The sequence below is a fragment of the Papaver somniferum genome, chromosome 11 (assembly GCF_003573695.1).
Source record: "Papaver somniferum cultivar HN1 chromosome 11, ASM357369v1, whole genome shotgun sequence".
NCBI lineage: Eukaryota > Viridiplantae > Streptophyta > Magnoliopsida > Ranunculales > Papaveraceae > Papaver > Papaver somniferum.
In genome coordinates this window covers 128,774,415-128,789,443 of record NC_039368.1, presented here as the reverse complement: position 1 = coordinate 128,789,443, position 15,029 = coordinate 128,774,415, and the positions used below count along the sequence as shown (strand labels likewise).

General features: G+C 38.3%; 2 protein-coding genes across 2 annotated transcripts; both read right to left on the bottom strand.

Annotated features, from left to right (window-relative positions):
- Positions 1-6,538: 6,538 nt before the first annotated feature.
- Positions 6,539-8,342, bottom strand: LOC113321032 (GDSL esterase/lipase At4g10955-like). Its single transcript, XM_026568912.1, has 3 exons — positions 8,251-8,342; positions 7,827-7,918; positions 6,539-7,678 (listed from the first exon to the last, which is right to left on the bottom strand). Exons 1-3 carry the CDS (start codon positions 8,260-8,262, stop codon positions 6,712-6,714), a joined length of 1,071 nt encoding a protein of 356 aa, XP_026424697.1. The 5' UTR covers positions 8,263-8,342; the 3' UTR covers positions 6,539-6,711.
- Positions 8,343-11,416: 3,074 nt separating this feature from the next.
- On the bottom strand, positions 11,417-14,680 carry LOC113325121 (GDSL esterase/lipase At4g10955-like). The gene is made up of 3 exons (XM_026573346.1): positions 14,521-14,680; positions 13,002-13,029; positions 11,417-12,723 (listed from the first exon to the last, which is right to left on the bottom strand). Exons 1-3 carry the CDS (start codon positions 14,678-14,680, stop codon positions 11,745-11,747), a joined length of 1,167 nt encoding a protein of 388 aa, XP_026429131.1. The 3' UTR covers positions 11,417-11,744.
- Between the last annotated feature and the right edge of the window lie 349 nt (positions 14,681-15,029).

Sequence of the window (15,029 nt, the reverse complement as noted above, 5' to 3'; positions counted from 1 at the left end):
TTTCCTCTGATCGTAGCACTTTATTAAGAGATGCTACTGAATATCGTAGCATTGTTTGAGCTTTGCAATATTTAACTTTTACTCGTCCGGATCTTGCGTTTGCTGTCAATAAGGTTTGTCAATTTATGCATGCTCCTACAGAGTTTCACTGGGGGTTAGTTAAACGTATTCTTCGTTACCTAAAGCATACAAGTACGTTTGGTATACTCCTTAAGCCATCCCCTTCTCTACAATTATCTTTCAGTGCATATACTGATTCTGATTGAGCTGGTTTTCTTGATGATCGTCGTTCTACAAGTGGATATTGTGTCTATTTGGGTGGTAACATTATTTCTTGGAGTGCTCGTAAGCAAAAGACTGTTTCTCGTTCTAGTACTGAAGCTGAATATCGAGGACTTGCTATTGCTACTGCCGAAATTATGTGGATTCAGTCGCTTATTTCTGAGCTTCGTATATCCACACGCTCTCCTCCCATATTATGGTGTGATAATCTTGGTGCAACTTATCTCACAGTTAATCCTATATTCATGCTCGGACGAAACATATAGAAATTGATTACCACTTTGTTCGTGATCAAGTAGCTTCCAAGCTTCTTGATGTCCGTTTTATATCTTCTAAAGATCAAATTGCGGACATATTCACCAAACCACTTTCTAGTGATCGGTTTTCTCTGTTAAGGTTCAAGCTTACGGTTCAAGATAACCCGTTACGCTTGCGGGAGGGTGTTAACACAACGTGACTTAACTCTCAAGATAACACAACTTGTATATTTGGAAATCTCTGTATATTAGGGAATTGTCTTTATTTGGGAAAGATTGTATCTTAACTCTCAAGTTAGTTATGCATATATATGCATTGAGTCTCTGTATATTCGGTACATTGAAATCAATTGAAAACAGTCTTGTTTAACCTCGTCTCTCTTCTCTTTAGTTAATCCTAGTAGTTAATCCTTTAACCTAGAAGTTCTATCTGACTGTAATGATGATATTACCATCTCTGAATTGACCCTCGCTTTCAACGCTGCAATGTTTGCTTTAGTAAAATGGAAACATTTCTCTACAAGACCTTCAAGCGGTGAAACTTCAGTAGTATTGGTATCACCTACTGCCGTTCACAATTTGTCAGCCAAAGAGAACGGAAGACGGATGGGGCAATCGGTTTCCCTGATGAACCACCGCTCAAACACCGGAGAAGGAGATGAAACATGATTGTCGGCAGATCTAGCAATCTCAGACCATGAGTTAATGAAGTGCCAAAATGATGTACCATAACATACAGAATGGTTGGCACTGCATCCTATAAAAACGGCACCGTCGCGCAGCTCAGTAACCTGAATAGAAACTAAAGGATGCGACTGACCTTTGTAGTTTGGTACCCCATTGAGGGAAAATAACAGATCCACTAAGCTTTGAGGAACATAGGTTGGAGAGACTATGTCTTCCACAGATATGTCTGCTGTGGCATGGATGAACTCTACGCCTTCAGAGTTGCAATTGATGTAAACGGAGGTGGTGTTATCATCTTCATGTTTTTCAATAGCAAGACGACCGGCTAGAGGAAAGAAATGATCAAGCGTATGCGACAATGAAATCTTAAGATGACTTACTGAAGAGTAAACCCTTTTGCATGCATGCTATTCTTAGAAATGCTAGATCAATCGGATTCAAATCAATACGCCTATGATTGCCGGTTGTTTCATCAATGAAACTTGCTGGCCGGACCATAGTGGTAGAGACATGATGAACCTCGGGAGAACTCATGATTTCTCTGATCAAGGCTACAAAAACTCTAATATTGATTTGATGACTAATTTTTTTTGCAGAAGTAGATGTGATATTCTCGACAATTAATCAACAAAAATGCGTGATCTAGATACACACACTCATTAATATCCACAGCTATCTAATAATTTTATTTTTTTCATTTAGATCCGCAGATGATAAGCAATCCCATCCCACCACATGTGTAGTCACTGACAGAGAATCTAATGAGGCACCCGGACCCAGAAAAATCTGACAAGGTACTGTCATTAAAATTTGTACCTCCATGTAAAATCTATTCAACTGGAACAGACTAGCTAGTGACCCACTGACCCTAGAGTTAAACATTACATCTTGAAAACAGGTACTCTTTAGCCAGACATGACGAAAAATTGAATGCTCTTTTGTCCTTGCCATTGAACGTATGTATAATCAAAGAAGGGGGACGCGTATGGGAGATACTCAGAAATTACATCTTCTTTTGCTCTCTTCGGATGGTTTTCACGTATTTACCACCCTTGTCAAAATACCAAAAGTAATTTTACTTTTCAATTCTATTTTTCCTATTTACCACCCACTGGAGTCAATAAAATTTGACTACAACTATTACCACTTTTATGTTTCTTCTTCTTCATTAATTTTCTTCTCAGTAGAAACCCATTTTTCTTTTTCTTCATTAATTCCTGGTTTTCATAAAGATTATTCTAAAATTTATTTCTCCATCTTTTATCATTTAATTCATCGTGATATAAACGAATTAATTTTTTTTTTTGTAAATCACTAGTATGGATATTCTGCTGTTGAAAATTTGGGGGAAAATATCCAAACTTTAAATGAATCAAACATCCAACAAGTTCACAATCAACAGATTTGGTGTAATTTTATACTTCTTATTTGTTTTAAATTTATGAAAACCCACAACACTAGAAAGGAAGAACATTTGTAGTCGACCAGATCACGACTATCAAAAACAGACGTAGTCGTCTAGATTACCACTTTCCATAACTTTCTTAGTCGTCTAGAATTTAGCGACTGCGAATTCCTTAGTATGTACAGGTTCGTCGGATTATGGCCAAGGAAAGTTGATGGTGTTATAATACGGGCATCCAACTCAAAACCAATTAGCAATGAGTGGAGGGCCCTTAGAATTATAAACCGTAGGATCTTAGATGCCCAGACAATGTGGGACTAATAATCTCAACACGCCCCCTCACGTGTAGCCTCGTTGGGAGTAAAGGCGCGGTCAATGATGACTCGACGCAAATAGCCTACTCTGATGCCATGTTATAATACGAGCATCCAACTCAAAACCAATTGGCAATGAGTGGAGAGGTCCTTAGGATTATAAACCGCAGGATCTTAGATGCCCAGACAATGTGGGACTAATAATCTCAACAGATGGGTATCTAACATAATCAAGGAGATATTTTGAGGAACACCTTTCTCGAGATGTGGTACCCTTCGCTGCCTCCAATATCACAGCCTTTGCCCAACATGGGTAAGGAGAGGAAGCTCTGAAAATGCTTGATATGGGAGTAACGCTTGATGGTTTGCCTATAGTAGCCTTTAAGATGCTTGTACTACTTTATCTGCATATGAACAAGGGAAACAAATCCATCAGGGTTCATATATATAGAGGTTAGGGATGCACTGCATACATGACAAGTCATAGTAAAATTAAAATTGTCTTACAAGTTATGAGTGAACATGGAACTTTCTTTCTCCTCGATTTTTTTATTTCTCAATAATAAAAAATGGGTGAAGGTGGTGGTGAGTGGATGGAGATGAAGTAGAAGACGGTGGTTAGTAGACGGGATGGAGAAAAAGAATTGGTAATTTAGGGTTTTTGTTCTGTTTTTAGTGGTTGGGGTGGTTTTTATTTTTGGGTGTGAACAAAAAGTCAAGAGGTAGTAATTAGAATATTTTAAAATTTATGAGTGGTAAATAAGATAAATGAGGATGGTAATTTATGTGAGTGACAAATAGGAAAAATATGGATGATAAGTAGGGGAAATCCTTCCGATTTGGTTCGAAATTTCATTTCTACGAACCTGCTGGTCTAGTCTAGTAAGCTGTAGTACATATTTTCCACGCTCTCTCTCTCATTTTTTCTTGCAAGGACCACCACTTCTTTAGCCCAGAGTAATAATGCTCATGGACTGATCATCAACTTTTGACCACATTTCTCCGCAAATCACAGCAGTTGCGTAGCGAGAATTTCATTCTTTCTTTTTTTTTTTTAAATTATTACCCCGTAATTAGTTGGCCGAGCGAAGGGAGGCCTTCCTCTCTATGATGGTATAAAAATACTATTGGAGTTAATTTTTGAATTGTTTTTTAGTTTGTTAGAGGATTTTTTTTTTTTAATGGATTTGTTAGAGGATTTTACCGCAACATGTGTAACGAGCTAATGTAAAACTAATCATTATTTTTATTCGTTTATCTGCAGCTGCAATACACTATAACAATAACATGAATATTTCGAGAAAGTTGCTACAAAGATCATCAGTACTACCAAGAACACCAACGCTTTGCACGAATCCCCCTTCCCCTGGTCGCCGCCCAACTTGCCCATAGCTTTACCGCAACAATCAACACTACAAGATGATGATTTGGAAGACGATAGTGTGCCTCAATTACGTATTTATATACATGTATGTTGGCTCTTTCAAAATAAACTCGTGTCAAGCTTGTATTCTCATTCTTGTGTACATTTCTATTGCTCCATGGAAGTGTATATACTCTAAAGAGCGGTATAAGTTTAGTCATGGTAAAGGTAATGTAGTAGTAGAAAATCTTACTACTACACCCCTTAAACAATCTATCTATCAAACTAAGAAGACATTATAAAGAACATTAAAAAATAGTTTTATTAAGTATAGAAATCAATACAAAGATGACAGATAAAACCTTAACTTGGGAAAAAAATAACTTTCTCTCTCTTAAAGTTCAATCTCCACTCTCAAAAAGATCTCTCTCCACCACAAGGGTGGCTGGTCCCATACATAAAGATTTTACATAGTAGAAGATAGCTAACAAAGCCTCTATTTTCGGATCTAGCATGCGATGTCTTAGCACCCATGTATCTGGTCTTCTCGCAAGTGCTCCTCAACTTCGTACAGATTCCACACTTCACCCGTGACTTTGTGACGTTACTGATTCCATCATTTAAGATATGCTACGTGCGAACTCCTTTCGCTCCTTAGTAACTCAGTTGTCTCGCATGATTATTCACGTGTACGATATTTAACCCCTACATTTTGCCTCTTCTCTTATCAATCTTTATTTTATAAAGAGCGATGAGAGAAATTCTTTCTTATCTACTTTCGCTCCTTTACATGATGACTTTCGCACCCACTCAACTGTCCATATTCTTTAACTGACAATATTCCGAGATCTCGGTCTCAATTACTCCATGTGTTGCTTTCCTCGTCTTATTTTTGGACACGTTATGACTGATATCTGCAACCATCTCTTCACATCTTTTCACCCATTAATACTTTCATAAAAGCGAATTTTCATCTGTGGGAACAAAATCCTTTATATATCCCCTTCTCACTTTGTTTCTCTCTTTTTTACTCTCTTTGCTCCTCCTTCGACCTCTGTAACTTTCTTGTCTCACTGTTGTTCGTCCATTTTGCTTGAACCTCCCATTCTCATATTACTTCGCTTTTTTAATCGTATTAATCAACCTTGATATTTATAATCCCCTTATGCTAGGGAAATTAATGAGGCATAAAGCAGGGTGGCCCAGGAATCAGCCAATGGAGGATTACATACCAATTCCTTTCTCTCTGGATTCCCCATCAGTGCCTAAGGTCGAAAATCAGGCAACCCTAATAACTTCTGAACTGTAGCTGCTTATCCTTTATTTCTATGCTCTTGCTTCTTGGGCTTACTATTGATGTTTTAACACTGCAATTTATTACATGCTTGCTTTAATTAGTCATTAGTATAAATTCTACTCATCTTTTCATCTTTAGAAAATTAGGTAGATTATTTGAACCTTAGAGTCACTTAGGGTAATTCTTCTAGAATTCAATTCTCATTATGAAAATCATTGCTTGGAATGTTCAAGGAGGTGGTATCCCCTATACGCAAAATCATTTAAACCAGTTGATTAATAATGATAAACCTGAGATCCTTTTCTTGTCTGAAACAAAATCTAAAAGACACCTAGTCAAAGAATACTTAATGAATTCCCTAATACCCATATTGTTGACCATGTTGGGCTAGCCGGTGGTTTAGCAATAGGATGGGTAGATGGCTTCTCCTTTGAAATAGTTCAATGGAACCTCAATATGATAAACATTCTAGTTCAAACTAATTTTGATTCTTCCCCTTGGCTTCTGACCTGTTTTTATGGTAGTCCATATCTCTCTAATAGAAATGTTGCTTCGGACTTCCTATTAGATATAGCCACTCAAGTGCATAGAACCTCTATGCCTTGGGTTTTGTTGGGTGACCTTAATATGATTTTTAGTCAGGATGATAAATTGGGAGGTTTACCTTTCAAGAAGACAGATAGTGAGTACTATCAAAATATTCTTGACAAGGCAGATCTCAGTGACATAGGTTTCAAAAGCTATGAATATACCTGGAATAACCATAGAGAACGGACTACTAACATCCAAGAGAGGCTTGATAGAGCTGTAGCCAATATAGAATGGAGTGATAAATTTCATAATGCTGAATTGTCACATCTTGTGGCTGTAGGTTCTCATCACTGTCCTATAACTTTGAATACAAACACTACCTTTACCAAATCATCCTCTACTTTTAAATTCTATGATACCTGGCAGAAGGATAGTTCTTGTGTTCAAACTATCGGAGAATCATGGAATCATACCATAGAAGAGAATCCTACAAACTCTCTGATCTTGAACATCAAGACTGTTCAAATTAACTTAGATTACTACGACAATAGAAATATGTTTGTACGATTCATCAATCATAGTGTGTATCTGTATGCTTTAGACTGCAAATGCAGATCATCTCTAAGCCATTGATGGATCCCATGAGCTTTTTTGAAAGTTAGTGATGGAGTTCGATTAATCGTCACATGAGCTGAGGGAATTAAGTGTATAACTTCTGATTCCATACCAGTTGCACTCTTCAGCAAACCGGTCACTGATGTTTGGGTCGCGTACCTTTCGATTCTTCCAACTCCTAAGCTTTCCATCTTTTCCCGGTGTTTAAAATACCCTATGTATTCTGAGCAGACATGGTCTTCTGGGTTCACAAACAGATTTGGTGTCCAGGCAGATAGCACACTGAATGGATCATCTGATTTTTTGCTATCTTGTTTACCCTTAATGGCAACTGCAAGACCTGCTTTGACCAAGCTGCTTGCAATACGGACCCCATGCCTCACTTTCTCATCCTTGATCCTTTGTATTGGAGCCGAAACGAACGGTGTATTGAAGAGATATGCTTCTAATAAATTGCCCGTTTTCGCCATGTTTTTTCCTGCAAGCATTGCAATGGAAGAACCCAAAGAGTGTCCTGCTAACCAGACATTACAAGCTCCAGCAACAGATACCATGTTTTCAACAGCCTGCATTGCAATTCCAAACCGAGGCGAATGATGCAGTCCATGTTTAATGAGTTGTAGGTCTAACTTCACATCCTGGGAGATGGAATGTTTCTTGATAGTGGTTCCCCTAAAAGCTATTACATACCGTGGAATTCTCGCAAAATGGTACTTGGTGGCATTAGAATTAAACTCATATATAGCTCCAAAGGTGGACGAATCGATGCTATCCACGAGTATATGCAGTAGCTGAAAACTGAAGAATTCCCACCATGGTGGTGCCAGAGCTTCACAACCTTGCTGTTTCTCTTGACGGTCAAACTCTAAAGCATATACCCCGTGAACCAAACTGGCGGCTATACATCTACGGTGATGTCCACTTTTCCTTCAAAATACCATAAAAATTCTTATACATATGTCCACAAAAGTATGTTCAGTGGATGAGATAGCAGTGTCACATAGTGTCATTGTTGTGGTACTACTAACTCCGAAAATTATCACACAAACAGAAGCAAGAATGAGGATCATCTTACCAATCCACGTTAGTCAAGTGCAAAGGTCCTGTAATCTTGAAATCGCGCTTTGATCCTATTTTCTCAATCTTTTTTTGCTTTGATTGTGAGGCCTGTAAAACAGAATGCAATAGAGTGGGTGTTCTTCACATCAGCACGAAATCAAAATAAAACATTCAGTAAATATGGAAACTCTTAAACCAAAGTCAACACCAAATTCGTGCAACTGATCATCTGTAATCTCACAGATGAAACGATTGCGAGTACTCCCACCCATTGATTACAGTGGCAAACATTGATTCAGAAATGAATTTTTTAAGAACAATCCAATTGGCAAACAATTATACAACAAACAAAGATGTAGAGCAAAAATTTCAAGAACTAGCAAGAATTACAAAGATTGTCGTAAATTCCTGTAATGTGTTAGAGATAAAGAGAATCAAACCTGAAAGTTCATTATGAACACCCCCAATGGCTACAAAATCTGAATCAACAACCAGGAACGAAAATATTCGTTGGACCGAGTATGATTCATGCTAATAAGATCCATACATATATTGTCAACTATAATATTTTGCAAGTGGACATTGAATGTGTACACACAAGGAACTATTAAAAATGGAAAAGTCAATACAAAATGTATAAATGTTCCGCTGGAAATGAATTTCGGCAGTTCGTTGAGTGGCCATCCACTAACACTAAGCTGCAGTGCAGGCTTATGCAGCTTCTTACATGAAATTTAAGTCACTTGGGTTATATTTTCATTCTACATGGATGGTGCATTGTAATCCTTTCGGGCTTTTTGTGTCAGAAAAATTCTTTCCTTTTCTTTGTATTATTTGTCATGTTCTATTGCCAGGGCAACACTGTTTCGCCAGCTTATCCTCGGTTAAATTTGCCGCTGGAACATGCACATCAGCACATGCAAGACATATTTGGGTGCTGATAAAGATAATTAGATATTAATCCACACCGCAGAACTTCTTATTTTATTCATTACAGCAAGCTACATGATTGGACCTTTGTTGACGATCAAGACTTTCAACGTTTTTACAATTTTTCATTCCTAGTTTGTATTCGTATAGCTGAAAATTGAAGAAGTGCAAGACTATTCTCAACACAGAGAAACGTCAGTTGAAGAGATAAGACAAGACATCATCTTCTAACGAATAGATGACACTATTTCATAATGTGATTGATATACCAAGACCATGGGAAACTTCTAGTGTACTCCAAGGTGCATAATTAAGTCCTTGTCGAACAAGTCCTTGCTACATGAGTTAGCTTAAAAATAAAACAACAATTGAACTTTTTTGTTAACAATCAAGAATGTTGTTACAGTTTATCAAATCATAGTCTGTACTGGTAGACCTTAGACTGCAAACGCAGATCCTCTTTAAGTCATTGCTGAAGCCCATGAGCTTGCATGAAAGTCGGTAATTCCCAAGATGGACTTCGATTAATAGTCAGAGAAGCTGAGGGAACCACGTGTATTACTTCCGATTCTCTTCCAATTGCACTCTTTAATATTGTCCTAAGAAGACATTCTGTAGATGGCGAAATGATCTAATAGTTCCTATTGGAAATCCTTCAAACCACTGCAAGGATTCTCCTGTCAAACTCGCACGAAAATATATACACAGCACCGCATCATTTTCTTCCCATTGCAATAGGGATCGGCTATAGGCTTTTATGTGTTGTACTGCACACGTACTACCATCAAATATACTAGTAAATATAGGTAAATTGCATTTTGGTGGTATTGTTGCAATTTGAATTTTCCTTGCAAAAGGTGTTTTTCCAGCTTCTTCTACTGCTTCCTCTAACTGTCTCCTTCCACCATTTTTTCGCGTACTCATCATTTCTCTCAATTCAACCATTTCTCTGAGAATTTCTTCGCTCATAGTTTGGTCTAAATCCTGTTGCATAGGTCTTTTTAATCTGGCTTGCCTTAATCTATTCTCATGATTATTCTGACGCATGGCCTCTTCAATCTCTCTTTCTTCAGCTTCTTCTCTTATTCTTCTACGCCTTTCTCTTGCAGATCTCGCACGTTCACAAACAACATTGTTTCTCTCTTCCTCTTGTTCGCGTGCATATTGATCCCTCAATATTTCTCTACCATGTAACAGAATTCTTCCTTGTTCCGGATAATATTCTCCGTCATTATCTGACTCATGGTTAGTGCGATGACGTTCGGCTGCATTTTGAAATCTGTTGTTCCTTTGACCTTCTTGTCGACGACGACGTTCGCGTGGTTTCTCGTATCGGTCATATATTGTGCGTCTCTCGTCGCGTTGATCATGTAGATTATCATCTACTTGCAAGTTCTCATCAATATTACCTAATGTTTGCTCTCGCCTGGCATCTCTTCGATTAGATCGACTTTTTCTTGATGAACTTCTGCCGGTTCTTGATCTTGATCGCGTGATGCTTCTTGATCTCTGTTCGTGCAATCTGAGATTCTCTTCTCTTAAATCATCATTATGTCGTATCAAATTCGCACGCTCTTCATCTTCTCTTTGTCTCTCTGCAATCAATCTTTGTCTAAGTTCTTCAAGTGTCATATTTTCTTCATTTCCTTAAATCCTTCTTGCATCTCCAGTTCTCTGTGTTTCATCTTCGGTAGAATTCGTATGTGCAATATGAATACTCACTCTATCATAATCAATATCATTATTCTGTTCTTGTGTACGCTGTAGTCCACTCGGAACATCATTTCTTTGATTTTTTCTTTCTCCTTCCTCTAATTGCTCATGAATTTCACCTCTTCTTCGTTCGACAATTCTTTTACTTCTTCTGGCTGCTGCCGCTTGCTCAACAGTAGATCTAATTCTTACCATTTCTACTTTCTTGTATTATCAAATGAAAAACTATTTTGAAAAGGATTGAAAAGATGTGATGATGAAAATCTCCAATGTTGAAAGAAAAGTTCTAGGTTTTTTAATTCTGGAAACTTGATTTTTAAACAGATTCACCAACAGGATATATCACTTCAAGCTGTTTCTAGCGCCAAAATGTAGTTGCAGGAAATCCTTCAACCACATCCATTCAATAATATGTAATTCTCTAAGTAATCATACTGAAAATCACTCGTTTATTAATCAAGATTTTGAGATTGAATACAAAATATTACAAAGACTTTACTTGATCTCCAAATAAACTTTCTTTCTCCTAATTTCTTGTCTAACACTTATCTTAGATATCTCTCTCAATACACAGTTTCCTTCCTCTTATATAGGATACTACATAGTGGATGACAACTAATAGATCCCCTATTTTCGGAATCACTGTGCGTTACAATCGCTCATGTACATTCTCTCAACTTCGCACACTTTACACCTTCGCATAGATCACCACACTTTACTCGTGACTATGCTGACATCATTAAATATGTCATCCTAATTTTAGCATGTACGATGGTTTTCGCCTATTTTAGATGACCTTTACTTCGCGTACATAAGGAATGTTCACCCCAACATTAATATTTGTCATGTTCTATTGCCAGGGCAACACTGTTTCACCAGCTTATCCTCCGTTAAATTTGCCGCTGGAACACGCACACCAGCACATGCAAGACATATTTGTGTGCTGAAAAAGATAATTAAATATTAATCCACACCGCAGAACTTCTTATTTTATTCATTACAGCAAGCTACATGATTGGACCTTTGTTGACGATCAAGACTTTCAACGTTATTACAATTTTTCATTCCTAGTTTGTATTCGTATAGCTAAAAATTGAAGCAGTGTAAGACTATTCTCAACATAGAGAAACGTCAGTTGAACAGATAAGACAAGAGATTATCTTCTAGTGTACTCCAAGGTACATAATTAAGGCCTTGTCGAACAAGTCCTTGCTACATGAGTTAGCTTAAAAATAAAACAACAATTGAACATTTTTGTTAACAATCAAGAATGTTGTTACAGTTTATCAAATCATAGTCTGTACTGGTAGACCTTAGAATTCAAACGCAAATCCTCTTTAAGCCATTGCTGAATCCCATGAGCTTGCATGAAAGTCGGTAATTCCCAAGATGGACTTCGATTAATAGTCAGAGAAGCTGAGGGAACCACGTGTATTACTTCCGATTCTCTTCCAATTGCACTCTTTAATAATCCTGTCACTGATGTTTGCATCGCCAACTTCTCAATCCCTGAAACACCCAAGTATTCCATCCTGTCACGGTGTTCGAAATACCCAATATACTCGCAGCATATATGATCAGCTGGATTTACAAAAAGTTTTGGTACCCAAGCAGCTAATGCAGTAAACGAATCATCTGGACTTCTGTTTTCTTTGGAACCCTTCATGGCAACTGTGAGTCCTGCTTTGACAAGGCTGCCAGCGAATCGAGCCCCACGCTTCACTTTTTCACTCTGAATCTTTTCAATTGGAGCCGCAATGAAAGGTGTATTGAAGAGGTATGATTCCAGATAGTTACCCGTTTTCGCCATGTTTTTTCCTACAAGCATTGCGATTGAAGAGCCCAAAGAATGTCCTGCCAACCAGACATTACTAGCTCCAACTGCAGATACCATGTTTTGAACGGCTTCCATTGCAACATTATAGCGAGTTGATTGGTGAAGTCCATGTTTGATAATATTCAGGTCTAACCACAGATCCTGTGAGACAGATTGTTTCTTGATAGTGGTTCCCCTAAATGCTATTATATATCGTGGAACAATTCCCGTCTGATGTTTGTTAAAAGCCACGGGTTTGTATTCATATACAGCACCAAAGATGGAGAAATCATTACTATCGATGAGTGGATACAATAGCTGAAAGTTGAAGAATTCCCACCATTGTGGTGCAAGAGCTTCACAGCCTTGCCGATTTTCTTGACGGTCATGCTCCAAAAAATAGGAACCGCAAACTAAGCTAGCAGCTATAATTCTCCGGTGATGCACATTTTGCCTTCAAATTACCATAAAATCTTTGGTTATTGCAGCATAAGAGACTAAGAACATAGTATACGACAACAATCAGAAATTAGACAAGACTATAGTCGACCTAATGGTCGCTCTTACAACAATCACACAACTGCGACCAAATGGATGGTCCCAAATAAGTTGGGATAGGCAGTACCACGAATCTTGATGCTGGCCTCCAAAGGCTTACGTTTAGACCGACCGCACTTTCAAGGCATAAGTTGCCAAGGAATGATTCAACAGAAGCATGAAATATAATCTTACCAATCCACCGTGGTCAAGTTCACAGGTCCTGAATTTTAGAAACTATTCTTCTTGTCTAATTCGCCACTCTTCTTTTGCTTCAATTTAGGATCCTACAAAAGAAACGGAATGATTCAACAGAAGCCTGAAATATAATCGTACCATCTAAAAGACTAAAACTATCGAACATGCGAACCAAGTAGTGTGTTTATGTATGTTAGATAGGGAGGGAACCATACCTGAGAGCTCATTATGCACAACTGGAAATCGTTGAAGAATTTGAAAGGTTTATTACTTAGAGAAAGAACTGTCCTTTGGAAGTATAATGCTTATGACATTATATACACTATCAGAATTTGCAAGTGGTATTTTATTAGATTTTCTTTTCTTTTCCAACTAGTAAGAAGGATTTTTAGTGTTCATTGTAGTGCACAAGTCTCGAATCTTTTTTCCAACTAGCTAGTAAGTGACAACAGAGACTAGTCTCGGTTGATGTCATAGTCTGTGCTCTTGACCGCAGAATGTTCAAAGTCTTCGCTAAAATTTCCCTAGACGTGTCGATTGTACTTGACCCCATTGCCTGCTCACCAGTGTCCTATATATCCTTGTATCAATCAATAATGTTAATTGTAGTGGCATAAAACGATACACTACATCCAACGAGGTAGAAGATGATTTAACACTAAGTAAAGGTGCACAAACAAACATAGACACAAAGATATACGTGGTTAGGTATGATTACCTACGTTCACAGGGTGAAAGGATGAATGTTATTACTTATTTTCTTTGATTACAAGGTGTTCTCTCCTTCTCAAATGGTGTAACTCTCAAACTCTCAAAAAATGTGCCCCTTTCTTCCTCGACCAGCCTTTGTATTTATAGGCCAAGATCGAAACACAACAGAATTACAGTGTTGGTCGTATTACAGCAGTTTAGTTGTTCCCTATCGGACCTATGTTGGTGCTCGCCCATCTTTCTGTATGGCCGATAGAGTCTTGGTCTTTGATAGTTCTTCACCCGAGGCCGATGCCTGATCGTCTGGTTGACACGATGTCTCCCTTCTTTCTTGTGGTTCCTTTGTTTGACCATCTTCCTCCGAGTGCTTTCTGATCGTCCGCCCAACCTGTCAGAGGATAAGGGTCACGTCACATCCGACAACTGTTGGGTCGACACGTCCGACCCACGTGATACCTCGCTCTTTGCGATGTTCGGTTTTATCCTGTGTTTCGCCGCTCTTTCTTCTTCGGTGTATCATAGCTTAGGATCTTGCCACCTAGCCCTATGGATTATTTACACCTACATTTATGCCCTTTCTTTCGCTCGTGTGCTTGGCAGGAGGTAAAGAAAATCGTTCCACCTTCCCACATCCTTGAGCATGCCGAGAATTACACCATGCAGTCTCCCACTAATCCTTCCTTTATGACTTGTAACCGCTGCTGTCGGTCAAGACCCTTCCTCCTATAAATATATTTTTTTTTGTTCTGTTTCCTCCATTCGCTATTTTCAGAGGGTCCAAGCGCTTCTATTTTTTCTTCTTCACCTTCCTTCCTTGCCGACGCCATTAACTCCGGTGACTTTCTTATCTTCTTAGATTTCATCTTCGATGTTTTCGTTGGTGAGGTTTGCGATAGTCGTGGTTGGTTCCTCCTTTTACTTATCTCTTCATCAAAGCTCATATTTCTCAGTTTGCTCTCTGCCATGACTACTTCTTCTCCGTCAATGACTAAAAAAAGTTATGTGAATGATACCTTCTCTGAAAGCGATGTTGTTTCTCTTGATTCCTTATTTTGGATTGAGAGTCCTTCCCATCACGATTATCGTGCTATGAATTCCTTTTTTCCTGATGACTCTCATTCTTTTTCCTGTAGGGCTGATAAGAGAGTTTCCAAAGACTTGACTGACGACGAGTTTATTGAACAGTTGAAGGAAGAATTCGGTCTTCAAAACTATGAAATGACCCTAGTCTCGGGCCAAACGGCTGTGTTGAAGAAGACCGATGTAGATAAGCACGAGCAGTCGCCCGAGGCGGTCATCGTTACTCGTGGGCAA